Source organism: Panthera uncia (assembly GCF_023721935.1).
Source record: "Panthera uncia isolate 11264 chromosome C1 unlocalized genomic scaffold, Puncia_PCG_1.0 HiC_scaffold_3, whole genome shotgun sequence".
Lineage (NCBI taxonomy): Eukaryota > Metazoa > Chordata > Mammalia > Carnivora > Felidae > Panthera > Panthera uncia.
The window spans coordinates 101,633,592-101,655,032 of record NW_026057584.1 but is presented as its reverse complement, the minus strand read 5'-3'; the positions used below and the strand labels follow the sequence as shown (position 1 = coordinate 101,655,032).

General features: G+C 37.2%; 1 protein-coding gene across 3 annotated transcripts in view; it reads right to left on the bottom strand.

Annotated features, from left to right (window-relative positions):
- The window catches only part of EPB41L5 (erythrocyte membrane protein band 4.1 like 5), a 140,498-nt gene that overhangs the window by 32,506 nt on the left and 86,551 nt on the right, over window positions 1–21,441 (bottom strand). For all 3 annotated transcript variants that reach the window (XM_049616217.1, XM_049616215.1, XM_049616216.1), the window contains exons 17-18: window positions 6,471–6,634; window positions 3,194–3,291 (exon numbers count right to left, since the gene is read on the bottom strand). In XM_049616217.1, coding sequence (XP_049472174.1) covers window positions 3,194–3,291; window positions 6,471–6,634 — 262 coding nt within the window. The remainder of the gene's footprint in view (window positions 1–3,193; window positions 3,292–6,470; window positions 6,635–21,441) is intronic.

The following is a 21,441-nucleotide window of genomic DNA, read 5'->3' as shown; positions in this document are numbered from 1 at the left end:
TTCCTTCCTTCCTTCCTTCCTTCCTTCCTTCCTTCCTTCCTTCCTTCCTTTCTTCCTCTCTTTCTCTCTCCCTCTCTCTTTCTTTCCCTTCCTTCCTTTCTTTTTTGTTAGAGATTTTATTTTTAAGTAATTTCTACATCCAATGTGGGGCTTGAACTCACAACCCCAAGATCAAGAGTCACACACCCCACTGAATGAGCCAGCCAGGTACCCCAGAAAATGTTTTTCATATCAAGGTGACACCTGCACACCTCTTACATACTCGCTGACCTCAACTCTTCTTGGAGGCTATTAAAACAGGTTACACTAATGCCTCTTCCACATAATACCTCTTCAGATATCTAAAATGCCCTTCCTGGGGCACCTGATTGGTTCAGTCGGTTAAGCGTCCAACTTCAGCTCAGGTTATGGTCCTGGTTTGTGAGTTCAAGCCCTGCATCAGGCTCTGTGCTGACAGCTCACAGCCTGGAGCCTGCTTCGGATCCTGTGTCTCCCTCTTTCTCTGTCCCCTGCTTACACTCTGTCTCTGTCTCTCAAAAATAAATAAACATTAAAAAAAATTAAAAAATAAATTTTTTTAATGTTTATTTATTTTTGAGAGACAGAGTGCATATGGGGGAGGAATGCAGAGGGCAGAGAGAGAGGGAGACATAGAATCTGAAGCAGGTTCCAGGCTCTGAGCTGTCAGCACAGAGCCCGACATAGGGCTCCAACTCACGAATCGAGAGATCATGACGTGAGCCAAAGTTGGATGCTCAACTGACTGAGCCTCCCAGGCGCCCCCGTCAAAAAAAATTTTTTTAATAAAATGCTATTTCCTGAGACTACTGATCCTTAGTTGTAACTCAGCTTCAAGAGCTTTCACCATTCAGTTCCTTCTCTTCTCAAACTGCTTTAGTTTCCTAAAACAGTTTTGAAGAGTGCTACCCAGAAATGACTATAATAATACTATGTTTGGACCTCCCTTTTTAAACCCTTTTGGTTAATATAACAGAGATGTTCTGCCAGTCACACTTCAAACCACATTTACATATTCCTAAAACACTTTTTTACACATGCTTGTTTTATATTCTACCTCTCTATCCTAATCCTGTATTTTCAGATTTATAACATATATTCTTATATATAGTGCATCATTCCAGTCTGTCAGTCTTCATGGATCCTGATATTGCCTTCCAAAAACTGTATTTCTTAGCTGTTTTCTTTCATCTTATTAGTTTATCTTACAGAAAGTAAACAATAAACACGTTTGTAGAACTGAATCAACAGTGTATCAGGATGTCAAGGGACTGCATCAATCCTGGGTAATGTAGGCCTCCCATGGCATAAGGTCCCTCTAAAATGGGTTCTCAAGACATGAGTTTGAAGTCAACTCTGCTGTCAGTAGTGCTAGTCTGAGCCTGACATTCTGTCACTGGCTTACAGCTTCTCAGTTCCACAATTCTTAGAGCTAATCATCCAAAATTGGTACTTTGCTTTACCCTAATGTATTTTATTTACAGGTTTTTCATTCTAAGATTACTTTAATTAGTAAAGCTTATATCAAGATTAATTTGCATTCCCTAAGAAAACGTGATCTACTGATGATAAAGGTAGAGAAATCAGACTGGATTAAAAATGTATCATATATATAAAACAGGAATCAAACTTGTATATAGCACTCTAGTTATAAAGAGGTCTCTTATTTTTTTTTTAATACAACACTGAGTTCTTTCTTGTTATTCCTGCCTGGCGTTGATTAATCTCACTAAATATTAGCTATCATTTTTTCTAGCTATGTGAACCCCAGAATGTTCCTTTACGGCAGCCACTGTCCTTTACCTAACCTACTCTTACACTCCCTTTCCTATCCTGAACCCACACTCCTGTTCGTTCTTCAAGTCTTCAAGATTAATTTAACAGATTCTCTGCTTTGGAGGCTCAGTGATATTATAATAAGACATGCAGGGAATTTTACAAAAGAAACACATTGCTATTCAGTGGATTTGCATGAACTCCCTTCCAGTGGAACAATCATTCCTCTTCTCCCACCCTATGCCCAGCAAGATTCACCATTCTCCTTCAGGTTCATTCTAGTCCTTCATTAAATTCTTCTCAAATTAATTCCTAACCCTCTAAAACTTTCATCTAGAGCTTTTAATTAACCCTCTGTCTCTGACCCTGCATTCCCCTACCTATAGAGATAGTAAAAACAATGGACGATATGAAAGCAAACAGATCAATATAATTGAAAAATACCGAGGGGTCAAGAAAATGAAAGCCTTTCTGGAATTTAATCAGCTTGTAAAAGACATTCCTAAGCAAAAACAGAAAAAGGAAAAAGAAAACCAAGTTGGATTCAAAAAGATAGCTTGAACAATGACAAGAAAGAAGAAAATCACTCTCTCTGTTATACTGGTCTCTGAAGAAATTCCAGCTAGTTATCCAAGGATGAAAGAACACTACAAATCAGCTGGTCCCTTTTCCTCTTTAAAACCACAACAAAATTAATTCAACAGATCCTTGTTATCTGTTGTCTATATATGGAAAAAAGGGTGTCTCCAGATCATTATCTAAAATTTACTCTTCCATTTAGTAGGGACACCTAGTAGCTGACACAGTAAATTATTTTTACCTCATCTGATCTATTTTTAATTATCTCTATAAGTTATTTAAGAAAATTTTTAAATTACACTCAAACAATGAACTAAAGTTTAATATGTTAAATTGGGATGCACCCCCCACCTCACACCTAAAACTCCAAGGGCACAGGGTGGTAAAAGTTATGAAGGACAAAGCTGAAGCATCTCAAGTTCCATTCTCTTCCTTGTTTATAGGACAGAGCAGCTCCCATTTGAACAAATCCTTCTGTAATTTTGAAAGGCTTTCAACTGGTTCTTCAACTATAGCACAACCCATTGAATAGAATTAGAAAGAGGATGGGCTGAATCAAAAGAACAAGTTTAAAGCAACCACAACACTTTGCATGTGTGTTTAAAAACACTCAGGAGATGACTTTACAGTTCCTATCATGGCCCAAGTTTCTTCCTTTCCTCCAGAACATACATGAACTGTGCTTTTTAAAGAGATCTGTAAGAAGTCCACACACACACATTCCCCAGTGAAAGAAGAGAGAAAGCATCAGCTTTGGAAAGCAGGGATTTCCACAAGGTCTGAAGATGTGTACAGGTATATGAGGGAGAAATCTGAATACCTGGTTGTTGATGTTGACATCAACGCTGGGACGGGAGGACAGCAACAGACTGCTTTCCAACTCAAGGTGTCTGAGCTTCTCTGAGGCATCTTTTAATGCTGGGAAAAAATGGCAACATGGCCCCTTAGTCTGTCAATCTGTCACAGCTGTGTGAGGTAATACACTTAAGTTTTTTTCCCCAATACCAGTTACCAAAAATTAAATGGAATAATCCAGATGACCACAGAATAAATACATTTTCTTTCTAGAACCAGGTAACTATTAATTTAAAAGTTAACCCAAACAGGGGCACCTGGGTAGCTCAGTCAGTTAAGCGTCCAGCTTTGGCTCAGGTCATGATCTTGTAGTTTGTGGGTTCAACCCCCGCCCTCATCGGGCTCTGTGATGACAGCTCAGAGTCTGGAGCCCACTTCAGATTCTATGTCTCCTTCTCTCTCTGCCTCTCCCCCGCTCGTACTCTGTCTTAAAAATGAACATTAAAAAAAAAAAAAAAGAGCATGTTGGGGAGCCTGGGTGGCTCTGTCGGTTAAGCATCCAACTTCGGCTCAGGTCATGATCTCATGGTTCGTGGGTTCGAGCCCCGTGTTAGGCTCTGTGCTAACAGCTCAGAGCCTGGAGCCTGCTTTAGATTCTGTGTCTCCCTCTCTCTCTGCCCCTCCCCCACTTGCACTCTGTCTCTCTCTGTCTCTCAAAAATGAATAAACGTTAAAAAAAAATTAAAAAAAAAAAGTGTGGATAACTGAGTCCCAGTTGGCCTTTAAAAGTTAACCCAAACAGGAACATTGCCCTGTATCTACAGTACTCCTAGAAAGCCACTGGATATGGAATCTCAAGAGCATGTGCAGTTAAGAAGGCTTACCAGCCAAAATATCCGAAGAAAAGGCAGAGAACACCTGTGACACGATCCATCCACAACCACAACCCAAGCTCCTCCTGCCGACCTCAGTACTTTGCCTTGCCACTTTCTTTCCTCGGCCCTGACTATACGCTGCCTAAAACTACACTTTTATGAAGCAAACAGATGGAGGACATACATTTATTCATTGACTGATACAACATATTATGTATTGATAACACAGGTGCAATGCAGGAAAAGCCTTTTGTCTCTCTTATGTTCCACCTAGCTGCAAAACACATTACAAATAAAGTTCTCTAACCACTAAAAAGATAATATATTAAACACAATTCAGCTTTAAACGAACTCTATTTAAATTAGCCACTCTGTAATAATCTTATTTTGCAGGGACTAATCTGGTATGAGTTTGAATTTTCACACAGTCTCATGAAAAAGCAAGCTGTTGAATGCCTAGTAATTTTTTTTTTTTAATTTTAACATTTACTTATTTTTGAGAGACAGAGAGAGGCAGAGCATGAGCAGGGGAGGGACAGAGAGACAGAGATACAGAATCTGAAGCAGGCTCCAGGCTCTGAGCTGTTTGTTAGCACAGAACCCAATGAGGGGCTTGAACTCAAGAACTGCAAGACCATGACCTGAGCTGAAGTCGGATGCTCAACCAACTAAGCCACCCAGGCGCCCCATGCCCAGTAATTTCTATTTAATTAGGTAGAAGGGAGGGAAAAACTATGAAATCATTTTCTCCTCGTCAAAGGGATCTTATAAAGTGTCCATTCATTAACTCAGTGGATCCCTCCCAAGGCTACACATTAAAACCAGATAGGGAGCTTTTAAGGAATACTGATTCCCATAGCTGATCCTAGTACGATGATAACAGAATTTCCAGAGATAGTTTTCCAGTACTGGCAGTTCTTAAAACTTTTCCAGTAATTTTAACGTACAAAATCACAAATTCAACACTGATCTTCCCCAAATCCTCCATTTTCGTTTATGTACTTTAATTGCCATCTCCTGGTTTTCTTAACGCTTCTTTATGCGATACTAAATTTTAAACATGATGATGTTGAGACCACAAATACTTTAGCTTATGCTGATAACTTAATACCCCCCAAAATTGGGTTCTGGGTTGGGGGGGGGGTTCTGGCTGAAATAAAGCTTCTTGTGCTACTTCTGTTTGTCTGAGGAACATCCTAAAATTACAGGATGTTTTTAAAAAAGTTACCATGTATAGCTACTTACCTATGTGAATCAGGATTTTGATATTATAGCCAAAAGAAAATACAGAATAAATTGGATACCAAGATTATAAAACCTTAATTCCTAATATCAAAACACTCTATTTTCATTGAATGACTCTGAACACGTTACAAATGTGAACTCAGTAAAAGTCTTATTAATGAAACCCCCATGCTACACAAGAATTTCTTCTGTCACAACTTCAACATCATTTAAGCTCTGTTTGAATACCTTTTGTAATGAGGGGCTCACTTCCTGTTAGGTATCTTAACTTTTTAAAAAGTTAAGCAGCACTCTTCCTGGATTATTTATTTTTGTGGGTCTGGAAAAACAGTCCTCATTAATAACAAAACACTTCCTAGGAGCTAATGGGATGTCTGAACATCTATTAAATCCTGTGTTATAGGAAATCTTTAAGGAAATTTTCTCTTAATTTCCACTTAAGAAACAAAGTAAAAAAAGCAAGTTTGAAAATTCATGAATGCTTAGGGTTCCTGGGTGACTCAGTCGGTTAAGGTGCTGACTTCAGCTCAGGTCATGATCTCTCAGTTCACGAGTTCAAACCCTGCGTCAAGTTCTGTGCTGGCAGCTCAGAGTCTGGAGCCTGCTTTGGATCCTGTGTCTCCCTCTCTCTCTGTCCGCCTCCACCCCCCCCCCCCCGGCTTGTGCTGTCTCTCTCTCCAAAAATAAATAAACATTAAAAAGAAAAAAGAAAATTCATGAATGTTTAATGACTTATAAATGACACAAATGTTTAATTTTTTTAATGTTTTTATTTATTTTTGAGACAGAGAGAGGCAGAGCATGAGCAGGGGAGGGGCAGACAGAGAGGGAGACACAGAATCCGAAGCAGGCTCCAGGCTCTGCACTGTCAGCACTGAGCCCGACGCGGGGCTCGAACTCACGGGCTGTGAGATCATGACCTGAGCCGAAGCTGGACGCTCAACCGACTGAGCCACCCAGGTGCCCCAAATGACACAAATGTTTAATTGTCCCAATTATGTAATCTTAACAATTTCAATGGACCCTTAAGCCAAAAACAGGCAAGAAGGCATAACTATTCTTCCTCAAATTTTAAAATTCAACTATTGCATAAAACATTTGAAAGAACTGATTTAAATAGCTCACTTCAAAGGGATGTAAAATAAAAAGTTGTCCTTGATGTTATACAGAACATTTACTTACTCCCGCACTCCTCTTTAGGTTCCTCTAATCCAGTTTGCCCGGTGACTGTGTTAACTTCATCTGGCACTTGGGGTGTTTCCAGAGTGTCAGGTGCCCCAATCAGATCATCAATGGTTGTTTCCATTAAGTCTGGACTATCTAGCAAATCAATATTCAGAGGCAAGCTGTAAGGGTGAAAGAAAACTAACTTAGATCAAGAAATTTATCATGAATTTAAATACTAACAAAAATATCCTATGAAAACAAATCCATGTAAGAGTTCATATCCCAACTGATTTAGTCATCTGTCAAAACCTTTTGGGCAGACTTCTCTTCCAGCCAAAAATGGCATCAAAAGGGACTAGATTTAGCACCCCCCCCATACCCCAAAATAACTGAAGGAGAAGAAAAGAAACTATTTTTAAGATATTTCGGCATCAGATAACACAGGCAATCTGGAAAACAAAGATGGTGAGCTCTATGACGGCCTTGAGAGAATTCCCATGCAGTGGTGCAGAGGTGAAATGAGACTGGGCATGGAAGACCTAAGCTGAGAAGATGAGGCTCACTCTGGGCTACAGGGCCTACTTCCACAGACTGTAAAACACATAATTCACAGGGTACTGAATACTCAGAAAGGTCTTGCCTCAGTAGTGGAGAATAATTAACCCACATTGGGCATGGCAATGGACCCACCTAACATATCATAAAAATAAGACCTGAAATGCTCATATTGTTTCTAAGTAACAATTGCATCCCAAAATAAAGCTCAAGAAGATTTACAAGAATATAAACTTATCTAGCATCCAACAAAGTAAATTTCACAATATCAGGCATCCACTGAAAGATTACCAAAAAAAAAAAAAAAAAAAATTGCAAATTTAACAGAATAGTTAATCAATAGAAATTAATGTTAGAATTCGCAGAGAAAGACATTAAAACAGTTATTAGAACTACTCTATGTTCATAAAGTTAAGCAGAGACCTAGAAAATATAAAAGACCCAAATCAAACTTCTTGAGATAACGGAGATGAAAAATATATTGAATGGGATTGACAAAAGATTTGAAATTAGAAAAGGCACTGAGTTTGAAAGCACAGCAACAGAAATTATAAAAAATGGAAAACACAGAGAAAAAAGAATCCCTCCAAAATGAAAAGAATATCAGTTAGTTGTGGGACAAGCAGTGTACTTTATGAATAATTGGAGTCCCAAAGTGGGAGTGGGACCAAACAAATAGTTAAAGAAATAACAGCTGAAGTCTCTCTAAATTTGATGAAAACTGTAAACCCACAGATCTAAGAATCTCAACAAACCCTGAACACAAGCAATATAAAGAAAACTATACCAGAGCATGTTATAATCAAACTACTTAAAACCAATGATAAAAAGAAAATCTTAAAAGCAGACTAAGCCATTATGTGGTCAGAGGCATAAAGATAAAGATGAAAGCAGATTTCTCATCAGAAACAATGCAAACTAGAGGGCAGAAGGGGAACATATTGAAATCACTGAAAGAGGAAAAAAAACAAAACCCTACCAACCCAAATTTTACATCCAGCATAAAAAGCTTTAAAAAGCAAAGGAAAAGTTAGGCATATACCAAAGAAAAACGAAAACATACATCCACACAAAAATTGTACACAAATGTTCAGAGCAGCGTTATTCCTAACAGCCAAAAAGTGGAAACAACTAAATGTCCATCAACTGAAAAATGGATAAATAAGATGTAATACAGCCACAGAATGGAATACTAATCAGCAATACAAAGGTGTGAAGTACTGATCGATGGTACAACACGATGACCCTTGAAAACCTGACGTTAAGGGGAAAAATTCAGACACAAAATACCATCTATGGTAGGAGTCCACTTATATGAAATGTCTAGAATACGCATATCCATAAAGATAGAAAACAGATTTGTGGTGGTCAAGGGATGAAGGAGGGATCAGGGAGGAATGCAGACTCACTGTTGTGGTGTAAGGCATGAAATTAAGATTCAATATTAACTGCTGCCTTGACACATTGGGCCTCGCAGGGCTCCAAATGCCTAACCATGAGTTCCCCTACTCTTAACCAGATATGTGCCCCACCCCATCCTGTGGAAAAGTTGCTTCGGCACCTGGCTGGCTCACTTGGCAGAGCATGTAACTCTTGATCTCAGGGTTTGAGTTCAAGCCCCATGTTGAATATAAAGATTACTTCAAATAAAATTTAAGAAAGAAAAGAAAGAAAAGAAAGAAAAGAAAGAAAAGAAAAGAAAAGAAAAGAAAGAAAGAAAGAAAGAAAGTAAGTAAGTTAGTTCCCCATGCAGCTGTACTAGTTGCATTCTACTTGGTTTTTAACTTAATGAGTTTTACTTCCCTGCCAGCCTATGAAATTATTTGAACAAGTAATCACACCTTCTAGTGGGAACCAGGGGTCACCTCATCCTCATGTTACTATAAAGGCTGCCTCCCACAGCCCATGTTTGTTCACTTTGATCCCAAGTACAACACCCATGTGGCCCTGTATGTTGTGAGGTTTTCCCCTCCGTTGAGCTGTGAGTATATGTAACTAATACATTGCTATCTCATCTGTCCCATGTTGGATGTTGTATGCTCAGTCATCTTGTGGTATTTAGGGTAGGGGATCTCTCCCAAACATGAGAGTGAATAGGAACTGATCAGAACAACTGCTAAAGGGTATGGGGTTTCTTTTAGGGGGACAAAAATGTCCCAAAATAAAACTGTGATAAAGGCTATAAAATCCTACAAACGTATTAAAAACACTATTTTTTTAAAGAAAGATTTTCTTTTTTGTGTGTTTGAGAGAGAGAGAGAGAGAGCAAACATGCACATGAGAGAGAATTGAGCAGGAGAGGGCCAGAAAGAAAGGGAGAGAGAGGGAATCCCAAGCAGTCTCAGCACAGAGCTCTGTGTTGAGCTGGATACAGGGCTCAATCTCACAATCATGAGATCCTGACCTGAGCCAAGATCAAGAGTTGGATACTTAACCAACAGAGCCATTCAGATGCCCTTGAATGTTCACTTTAAATGGGTGAATGGTATAGTATGTGAATTATATCTTAATAAAGCGGTTAAAAAAAAAAAGTCAAAGTAAAAACACCATATTCACACAAAAGAATTCATGACCAAAAGACCTGCACTAAAAGAACATTAAAGGAAGACCTATAGGCAGAAGTAAAATGAAAAGTGTATTATGGAATTTATAATATACATAATAGTAAAATGCTTGACAAATGATAATAAAAAGCCTAGGGGACAGAAATACAAGTACCCTACCTATAGTAAGGTTCTTATGGTATAATATCCCTTAAATGTAGACTGGTAAGTTGTATATGCTAAAGCAACCATTACGGTAAAAACAGCACAAAACAAAGACACAAAGAATTACAGCTAAGGACTGAAGAAAAGACATAAATAAAAATTTTTAAAAATACCTGATTAATGAAAAAGAAGGCAGAAAGAAGGAACAAGAAACATGGGACAAACAGAAAATAAATAACAAAGATGACAGACTCAAACTTAATCACAGCAATAATCACAATACATGTAAATGACCTAACACACTAATTTTTAAATGCGGAGATTGTCAGTTAAGATTAAAAAAGTGAAATCCAATTTTAGATTGGATACTGCCAATCTAAAAATTTTAGATTTAGACTTAGATACTGCCTATCTAAACAATTTAAATATAAACAAAGATTAAAAATAAAGATAGAAGAAGATATATATCAAGCTAACACTAGTCACAAGAAAGTCTGACTGAATATATTGATATCAGAGTACAGTTCAGAACAAAGAAGAGTGAGTACCTAAAATGAAGATGATCACTTTATCAGGATAAAGGAGTCATTTAGTCAAGAGAACGATACTAAATATTTATGAACTTAATGACAGAGCTTCAAAATATATGAAGTCAAAACTGAAAGAACTACAAAGAGTAATGCACAGATCAATAATTATGATTGGAGATTTCAATACCCCCTTTCAATAACTGATAGAACAACCAGTTAGAAAATCAGCAAGGTAGACCTGAACAACACTAACCACAACTTTACTTAATTGACATTTATAGAATACTACACTCAAAACACCAAAATACACATTTTTCTTAAGTGCGCATAGAATAACCAGTAAGAGGGATGCCTGGGAGGCACAGTCAATTTAGCATCATGACCTCGTGGTTCGTGAGTTTAAGCCCCACGTCGGGCTCTATGCTGGCAGCTTGGACCCGAAACCTGCTTTGGATTCTGTGTCTCCCTCTCTCTCTGTCCCTCTTCCATTCATTCATTCACTCTCTCTCTCTCCCTCTCAAAAGTAAACATTAAAAAAAAAAAAAATTACCACTAAAGCCATAAAACAAGACTCAATAAATTCAAAAGGATTCAAGTCATATTAAATATGTGTGTTCTTTGACCAGAACAGAATTAAATTAGAAATCCAAAACAGAAAGATCCTTGGGAAATCTTCAAATATTTGGAAACCATTTAAGGAACTTCTAAATAACCAATGGCTCAAAAAAGATACCAAAAAGAAAATCAGAAAAGTATCTTGAACTAAACAAAAATGGAAGCATAACATATTCAAATTTGTAGGATACCACTAAAGTAGTACTTAAAGGAATATTTAAAGGACTAAATATCTATATAAAAGAAGAAAGTTCTCAAATCAGTGACCTAAGCTTATACTTTAATGAACTGCAAAGAGAAGAACAAATTAAATGCAAAGTAAGAGGAGGGTAGAAAATAATAAAGATCAAAGGGAGAAAACAATAGAGAAAATGAATTCAACCAAGAGCTAGTTCTTTGAGAAGCTCAACAGAATTGTTAACTTTTAGCTAAAGTGATAAGGAAAAAAGAATACGTATTTACCAATATCATGAATGAGAAGGGTGACATCACTATAGATCCTACAGATATTAAAATGGTAGAAGAGGGGTGCCTGGCTGGCTCAGTCAGTGGAGCATGTGGCTCTTGATCGTGGAGTTGTGAATTCAAGTCCCCCATTGGCCACAGATCTTACTTTAAAAATATATGTACATAATAAAATGGTATAAGGGAACATTATGAACTTTATGCCAATAAGTTCAACAACTCAGATGATATGAAAAAACTCCTTGAAAGACAGAAACTACCAAAGTGCACTCCAGAAGAAACAGAAAAATCTGAATAGACACATATAGGTAAAGAAATTGAATTAGTAATTAAAAACCTCACAAAGAAAAAAATCAGGCCCAAATGACTTCACTGGTAAATTCTACCAAATATTTAAAAGAAGACATAATGCCACTCTTCAACAAACTATTTCAGAAATAGAGGAGGAGGCAGTATTCTCTGACTCACTCTATGAAGCCATTACTACCCTGATACTGAGCCATACCAAAGACATAACAAGAAATTAAGCAAGAGATCAAAAGGATTGGCCACCATCACCAAGTGGGATTTACCCAAAGTATGCAAACTTGGCTTAACATTCTAAAATCAATTAAGGTAATATACCATATTAACAGAAGAAAACCATACGATCACCTCAATAGATGCAGAAAAAGCATTTGACAAAATTCAATACGATTCTTGGTTAAAAAAAAAAAAAAAAAAACAAACTCTTAAACTGGGAATGGATAAGAATATCCTTAATCTGATAAGGATATTTACAAAATACCAAGAGCTAACATCACATTTAATGATGAATGAATGAATGCTTTCTCCTGTAAAAACGAAGTAAGACAAGGCTGTCCATTGTTGCCACTGCTATTCAACACTATACTACAGGTTCTAGCTATAATGTAGTATAGGGGGGAGAAAAAAGGAAAAGGACAGAAAAATAAACCAAGGACACCCATAATGGAAAGGAAGAAGTAAAGAGAAGGAGGTTTTTACAGGTAGATTATAGAATCCTATTTGTCTTCGCATTCTATTTGTCCTCAAATCCTAGAAAGTAATAAATGAGTTCAGCAAAGTTGCCAGATACAAAATCAACATACAAAAGCAAGTATACCTATATACTAAGCAATGAACAACAGGAAATTGAAATTAAAACTCTATTCATAATATCATAAAGAATAAAAACTTAGGAATAAACTTAATAAAGGACAGGCAGGACATGTACACTTAAAGAATTTACACGTAAATTAATGGTGATCTAAGTAAATGAAAAGACATCTCATACTCAGAGATCAGGACATTTACTATTGTCAATATTGGAACACTTAATATTGGCAAATCTTTCCAAACTAATCTACAAATTTAATGCATTCACTGTCTAATTCCAGCAGGGTTTTTTTGTAGAAATTGAAAAGCCAATCCTAAAATTTGTATGAAAGTTCGAAGCTAGAATAGCCAAAACCATTTTGAAAAAAAATAACAAAAGTTGGGAGGATATACACCATCTGATTTTAAAACTTACTGTAAGTCACAATAATGAAGACAGTACGGTACTGACACAAAGACAGACATGTAAATCAAGAAAGAGTTCAGAATTTCTTACATTTATGGTTTTTATCAACACAAACCAATGGAGAAAAGAATAATATTTTCAAAAAAAAAAAGGTGCCAAGATAACTAGATATACATGCAAATATATGAAGTTAGACCTTTCCCTTACACGATACATAAAAATTAAATTAAAATGGATGACAGACTTAAGCATTAGGAGCTAAAACTGTAAATATTTGAAGAAAACACAGGGGAAAAGTATCTGTGACTTTGGATTGGCAAAACGTTCTTATTAGGATAGGATACCAAAGGTACAATGTATAGAATAAAAATTTGATAAACTGAACTTTACCATAATAAAATGTTTGAGTTTCAAAAGACACTATGAAAGTGAAAAGAGAAGGCACAGATTAGGAGAAAATTGTTGCAAATCATGTATCTGATAAGGGACGAGTATACAAAATATACAAAGAACTCTTAATAAAAAGACAAATAAACCATATAAAAATGGGCAAAAGGTTGAACAGACATTTCTCCAGAGACAATATATAAATAGCTGATAAGTGCATGAAAAGATGCTCAGTATCACAAGCCCTCAGAAAAATGCTAATGAAAACCACAATGAGATACCACTATTCATTCACTCAGTACAGTAGATATAATCAAAAAGACAAAATAACTATCAGGATGTCGAGACACTGGAACCCTCATTCATTTCCACTCTAGAAAACAGTTTGCCAACCCTTGAGAAGTTAAAATGTAAATTTACCATACAACCTAGCAATTTTCCTCCTATTAGTCTATACAAGAGAAATGATACCTTATTGTATACACAAATACATTTACAGAAACATTCGTAACATTACTCATAGTAGCCCAAACATAAAAACAATCCAAATTCCCACCAACTGGTGATGAGACAGACAAAATTGTGTATATCCATACAATGGACTACTAGTCGGCAGTTAAAAAGAACAGACTAGGATCATGAACCTCAAAAACATTATGCTAGGTGAAAAAAGCCAGACATACACCCCTGCATATTGTATAATTCCATTTATATGAAGTGTCTAGAAAGGGCAATTATAGAAACTGAAAATAGATAAGTGGGTGCCTGGGGGAGCGGGAGGGCAGGAGCATTACTTAAGTTTAAACCAGCACAAGAGAACTTTTTGGGATGATGAAAACATTTTAAAACAGATTGTGGTGATGACTGTACAGTTCTATACATTTCTAAAGATGGAATTGTACACTTACAATAAATGAATTTTATAAGTAAAAATGTCCTACAAAATTAAAAAAAAAAAAAACCACCTTAGCCAAACTCAGAATTTAGAAATTATTGGGGTGCCTGGGTGGCTCAGTCAGTTGAGCATCTGACTCCTGATTTCAGCTTAGATCATGATCTCAGGGTCATGGGATTGTGTTGGGCTCTGTGTTGAGCATGGAGCCTGCTTACGATTCTCTCCCCCCCCCCCATCCTGCCCCTCTCCCCCACTCGTGCTCTCTAAAATAAAAAAATCAAAATAGAATACAATTAAAAAAAGAAATTTAGAAATTATCTAGTTCGGCCAAGTTGCAAGACACAAGATCAATATATAAAAATCAACTGTATATCCGTACACTAGCAATGAACAAGAAACTAAAATGAAACAACTTCATTTAGAAATTCAACGTATTCTAAATGTTTTTTGGGTTTTTGTTTTTTTTTTTTTTTTAAAGAACCAGAGACTGTCAACCCAAATCATCTGCTGTGGAAAGTTCAAAGCTTTAGATCATTTTGTTGATCTAATACTGAGTTAGTGGAAAGGAAAGGAATTGCCATTGTTTAGAAGGTTCCATGCTTTCCTAGAAAAATGAAGGCCACATTTCACTTACTTACCTAGTGTCTAGGAGCCAAGTAAGAAAAAATTCTTTCAAAAACTGTAAAAAGAGGTAGTAAGAACAAAGAGAATTTCTGCACAAGAGACCTGTATCCTAGAGTCTTATCTCTGCAACCACCCAGGAGTACAACTTTGGACAAATCACTTTATCTTGGTTTTCAAAATGTGTTCTACAGAGCCCAAAGGATTCCACAGATATATGTAAGTGACTTATCTATGGGTAAGGAAAACGTGGTGTTTTGATCTCCCCACAGTGATTTTAAGGACTTTTATTTAGAATTCCCAGGTAAATTTAATTCAAATGATTTCTTGGCTAAAAACTCATTTGGAAACCACTGGAGTAAAGGCATTTCAGGCGCTTTTCATCTTTAGCACTAAAACTATAAAAATCTATTAGTGTAAAACCATATCATCAGTTCATTTTCAAGCCTTTTTCCACTGCTCTAAATGGTATCTCCCCTAAGAGTGATTCAGTGTCACCTGTGGGGCTTTTTTTTTTAAATTTAAATAACATCTTCAAAAGAAGAGTTGGTGGTGGTAACATGGAGAATAGAAGATGCAAAAATTGAAATACTGGAATTTGTTGAAGCTGGTTGATGAACATATTGCAGTTCATCATATATTCTATGTAATTTTGAAAGTTTCGTCATAAACTTTTAAAGATGTGGATAGCAATCATTTTGGACAAAAGGTTGTGATAACTGGTGAGAGTTTATCTACTGTGGTTCTAACATGGACACAGAACATAATTTTCTTTATACACTATGGGTCTTAGTCTATTCAGGCTGCTGTAACATAAATACCATAAACTGTGTGGCTTATCAACAACATTTATTTCTCAGGGTTCTAGAAGCTGGGAAGTCCAAGAACAGGCACTGGCACGATTTGGTGTCTGGTCGAGGTCAGCTTTCTAGTTCAGAGACCATTTTTTTCAGTGTATCCTCATATGACAAGAGAGGTATGTGAGGGATCTTTCTGGTATCTTTTTTTTTAAGGGCACTAATCCCATTCATGAGGGCTTCTACCTTCATGACTTAATCACCTCCCCAAAACACCATCACACTGGGGATTAATTCTCGACATATGGATTGGGGGGGGGGGACACAAATATTCAGTCTATAACATCCAGAAATAAGGGGGGAAAACCCTTTATTAATTTCAATTATATGAAATTAAATAGAAGCCCATATATACAAGAATGTTGAATGGTCTCAGCCTTTCTGTTGAAGAACAGTGATTAAAAAGTACCCACGTTAGGAGTGTCTCCCACTCAAATTCTTACCTTGAAGTCCTAATGCCCAGCACCTCAGAATGTGATCTTATTTGGAAATAGGATGTGTGCAGCTGTAATTAAATTGGGATGAGATCACACCAGAGAGTAGGGTAGACACTTAATCCAATATGTGCAGTGTCCTTACAAATGGGGGAAATTTGGACACAGATACCTACACAAGGAGAATGCCACATGAAGATGAAGGTAGAGATCGGGTGATGCTTCTGCAATCCAAAGACTGTTAGCAAACCACCAGAAGCAGGTGGGAGGCATGGAACAGGTCCTTTCTCATAGCCCTCAGAGGCAAGCAATCTTGCCTACATACTGATCTCTGGGATTTCTAGCCTCTAAAACCATGAGACAGAATTTCTGTTGTCACCCAGCCATAACAACAGTCCTAGCTAATTAATACATCTCACATTCTAAATATCTGAGCAGGACTTACTAAGAAAGAACCTGAGAACACCGTACTTTCCAGACCATGAAAGACAAATCCACAAAAACATTTTGCAAGAAAATTCACAGGACATAAGTGCATTCTGACTTTTCTCCTCCTCTCCCCAGGACAGTAGGGCATTGCAAAAGCACATCCAGTAAATGGAGGCTCTAAAAGAACTTGAGAAAGGGCATAATGGCATCTTACTTGGTGGCGGGGCACTGCTGAACATCAGAAACTAGTAAGCCGATGTCAGGAAGCATAGGGAGAGTTCTTGAAAATCTGATATATGAATCTGTAAGTTTGGGAGCATATGCAAATATACTTTCTATGCAGGGAAGTGCCTCCTTCAGCATGCAGAAGCCTAAATTCACTGAAGCCAAATTTAATAACATGGAGAAAAAAGACCAGCAGTTGGATAAAGTACATTTCTACTGTTTGGCACAGCAAGAATGCATAGATTCCCAGAGGCCAAATTTGAAACAAGTCGCACATCAAAATGAGTAACAGGAATGGATGATAATACATTTTTAAAAAATCCATGTGTGGATTAAAAACAAATTATTTCCTTTATAGGTGAGAAGAGGAAAAATTCTCTATTTTTCTAAATGTTTATTTATTTATTTTAAGGCGGGAGGGGCAGAGAGAGAGGGAGAGAGAAACAAAGGGAGAGAGAGGGAGAGAAACCCAAGCAGGCTTCTTGCTGTCAGCTCAGAGCCCAATGTGGGGCTCGTTCCAACGAACCATGAGATCATGACCTGAGTTGAAATTCAAAGCGGGTGCTTAACCGACTGAGCCACCCGGGCACCCCAAAAAATTCTTTTATAGGAGAATGCCAACACCTATTCATGGAAAGAATGACAGAATTAGAAAATAACCATATTGTAAATACCAAAGTACTAATAACCGATTCAGACAAAAATTATCAACAGATGCTAAGAAACCATTGGGTGTGAGACTGTTAGGGAACAGGACATTGACACTCCACAGATTAGAGCAAAAAGGAAACAGGTACTTTTACAGAAAAATCTGGTGAATATCACCTTAACCAAAACGTTAGTAAAACTGTTAAATTTCAATCTAATCATGAGAAAACAACCACATACATCTAAGAGGTATTCTGCAAAGAAGCCAGCATCGACTCTTTTAAAAACATTAACACCACAAAAGGCAAAAAAGGGTGAAGAACTTTTCATGATTAAAGAGATATGAAAAACTAACTGAAACCTTGATTGGATCCTGAATAAGGAAGAAAACCAGCTATCAAGGGCATTTACTGAAACATTTCGGAAAATCTGACTATGGCCTATGTATTACAGTATCACATCACTGTTGAATTTTGAGTGTGGTAAACATATTATGTACAAGAATGTCTGATTTTTGGAGAGACATACAGAAATATTTAGGAAGGTAGCGATATAATGTCTCATTATGATCCTCAATTACTTCAGCCAAGAAAAAGTCAGCAAATGGGCAAAATATGTTAACAAGTAGAAAATCTAGAAGGGCGTATGACTCTTCATCCACCGTCCTCTCAACTTTTCTGTGGGTTTGAAGTTTTCCAAAATAAAAAATGGCAAGGAAAAGAAAAAAAGCGTATGTGCTTCCCCTGAGCCAAGTTAAGTCCTGCTAGAAGCCCATTCAACATAAGTCCACCCGTGAGACAAATTTACCAAGGTAAGATGACACACAATATGGGTGTACTCACGGGCAAGAGCTGAGCCAGGAGTAAACGAAAGAAGAGTGTTGCCAAAGGTGAAATGTGAAGTACACTGCCTATGTGGGCAAGTGACAGGTTCTATAAGGGCCTCTGAAAATAAATGTATTCGGGTTTAGCACAAAAGAGCTAGCACATATATACAGGCCATGACACCATGCTGGATTACAACAGAATCATTCAAGTAAAATGTTGCTCCCTTTCCTCTTTCTTCTTCCTCGACCTTGAAAGTAAGCCCCACAAGAGTAAGAAGAAAGTAACGATTAAAAGAACAAAACAACCGCCACCCCTATCAAAATGAGAATGCAGGGGCATTCTGGGTGGCTCAGTCGGTTAAGCGCCCAACTCTTGGTTTCAACTCAAATCATGATCTCATGGTTTGTGGGTTTGAGCCTCACATTGGGTGCTGACAGTGCAGAACCTGCTTGGGATTCTCTCTCTTTCCCCCTCTTTCTCTGCCCCCCCCCTAGTCAAAATAAGTTAAAAAAAAAAAAATGAGAATGTGGGAAGGAAAAATCATTATATTGGGTATAAGATTAAAACTGGACTTTCTGTAACTTAAGGTATGTTTCAATTACTAAAAATAAGACGATTCTTCTAAGTACAAATGAAGGGCTAGAAAGGGTAAAGAGTTGACCTTGTATAGATGAATACAGTAATTAAGAGAAAGATAAAGCAGAGAATTCAGGCTTTTCCAAAAACAACAGTGATAAACTCCCATTAATGAACGGGGGCTCAAGACAGGAAGAACTCAGGGAGCTGGGAATGGAAACAGGCACTGGGGTCAAAAACCCAACTCCCTGGGAGTAATGAAACCCAAGACACCTCAAGCGAGACAGTAAACAAGAGTCAGACTCACTACCTGAAACAAAGGTACTGTAATTTTTTGATAGGAACAGAGGCTTAAATGACAAGTGCAGTTTCAAATGAAAAGTGCTTGCTTGCTATGAAGGGAAGAATTAGAAATATCTGTGCAACCAACAATAAGACCACCATATACTGACTCAAGGACTGGAGGAATTTCTCCAGAAGATCCTACTCTAAGACCTTCTTCAGAGCTGAGGATTTCAAAAATTCAGGCTGGGGCAATTTCAAAACTGCCTTATTGGAAAGGAGTATGGTAAAAAGGAAAGAAAACAAACCTGTTTAAAACAAGGCAAACTGAACTCACCAACAAAAAATTACAAAGCATATTTTAAAAAATCATTATATTTCTCATAAAATAATTTTCTCATAAAATCACTCTAAGGTGACAATATAAGGACACAAAATCACATTCATTTATAAGGAACAAAAAAGGTGGGGAGAGGGGTGCTGGGTGGCTCAGTCAGGTAAGTGTCCAACTCTTCATTTCAGCTTAGGTCAAGATCTCACAGTTTGTGAGAGATCAAGTCCAAGTCAGGCTCCGTGCTTGACAGCTCAGAGCCCTCTTGGGATTCTCTCTCCTTCTCCCACTGCCCCACCCCTGCTCATTCTCACGCTCTTTCTTTCTCAAAATAAACAAACATCAAAAGGTGGGGGCGGGGGGGGGAGTAGAAATTTAAAGGTAGTGGAACAGATGAACAAGTGGCATTCATTAGAAAGACTATAAAAAGCTAAAACCTAATTCTGGGGGTAGGGAAAGCCTAGAAAAAAACTAAATCACTCTAGAGAACTCAAAAGAAGTTGTAAACATGTTCTTCCATTTTATGTATTGTCTTTTTACTTTCTTGATAGTATCACTGGAAACACAAAAGTTTTAATGTTTGATGAATTCCAATTTATTTTTTCTTTTGTCACAGGTGCTTTTTGGTATTATATCTAAAAGACTATTGCTGAGTCCAGTCACAAAGATTTACTCCTGTGTTCTCCTCTAAGACTTCTATAGTTCTAGCTATTAATTTTAGGTCTGTGATCTATTTGGAGTTCATTTTTTTTACATGGTGTGAGGTAGAGATCCAATTTCATTATTTTCTATGTGAATATCTAGTTGTTCCTGCACCCTGATGAATTTTTTTTAAAAGTAGTGTTGACACAACTGGATACAAACTTGGAAACAAACTTAGATTCAATATTCATACCTTATACACCAAGGCAGTTCTAAGTGGATCTGAGATTACTGATATTACATAGATACATTACTGATATTACAAGTTACTGATATTATATAGTTAATATCCCTAATACGCATTAAAAACTTCTTAAAAATAGGGAAGAAAAAAGTGAACAATTCTACTGAAAAAGGTGGAAGGGGACACTACAAATGAGAATCAAACCCGGGGCGCCTGGGTAGCTCAGTTGGTTAAGCGTTCAACTCTTGATTTCAGCTCAGGTCATGATCTCAAGGTTCGTGAGTTCAAGTCCCCTGTCAAGCTCTGCACTGACAGAGTGGAGCCTGCTCGGGATTCTGTCTCCCTCTCTCTCTGTCCCTCCCCTGCTCACACACATGCGCAGGTATGCTATGCGCTCTCTCTCTCTCTCTCTCTCTCTCTCTCTCAAAAATAAACAGTGGCACCTGGGTGGCTTAGTCAGTTAAGCATCTGGCTTTGGCTCAGGTGACAATCCTCACACACTGTTAGAGCCCTGTGTTGGGCTCTGTGCTGACAGCTCAGAGCCTGGAGCCTGCTTCGGATTCTGTGTCTCCCTCTCTCTCTCTCTGACCCTCCCTCACTCATGCTCTCTCTCTTTCAAACATAAACGAACATTAAAAAAATTGTTTTTCATAAATAAACATTAAAGAGCCAATTCTCACAAAAAATGCAAATGGCTCTTAAACATAAAAAATATGCTAATAAAAGGAATTTAAATAAAAACTACACAGAACATATCCATCATTAATGATTATGGTGTTGGTATCTATCACAGGTGTATACATGTCAAAACTTATCAAACACTTTGAATAAATGTACTTTACTATGTATCAAATGTACCTCAATAAAGCTGTAAGAAAAAAAAAAGACATATACTTCATCTCCAACGAAGGGGAATCTGGCAACATCTAGAAAAATTAAGATGTATTTACTACTAAATGAATACCATAATTACATAGGAAAAAAAGGAACTAATCCAAGTAAAATTTAAATATAGTATTTTACTTATTCTCAGACTAAAGAGAACTGTGGATACTGAAATTTACTTAGATTTGTTGTTGGTAGCGGTATGCATACAGCAATTCTGAAGCTATTGATATGTATCATACAAGTGGGCAAATATGGAATCAGTATACTGCTAGTAGTTAGGTTTCTCACTAGGGAAGAAGAGAAGG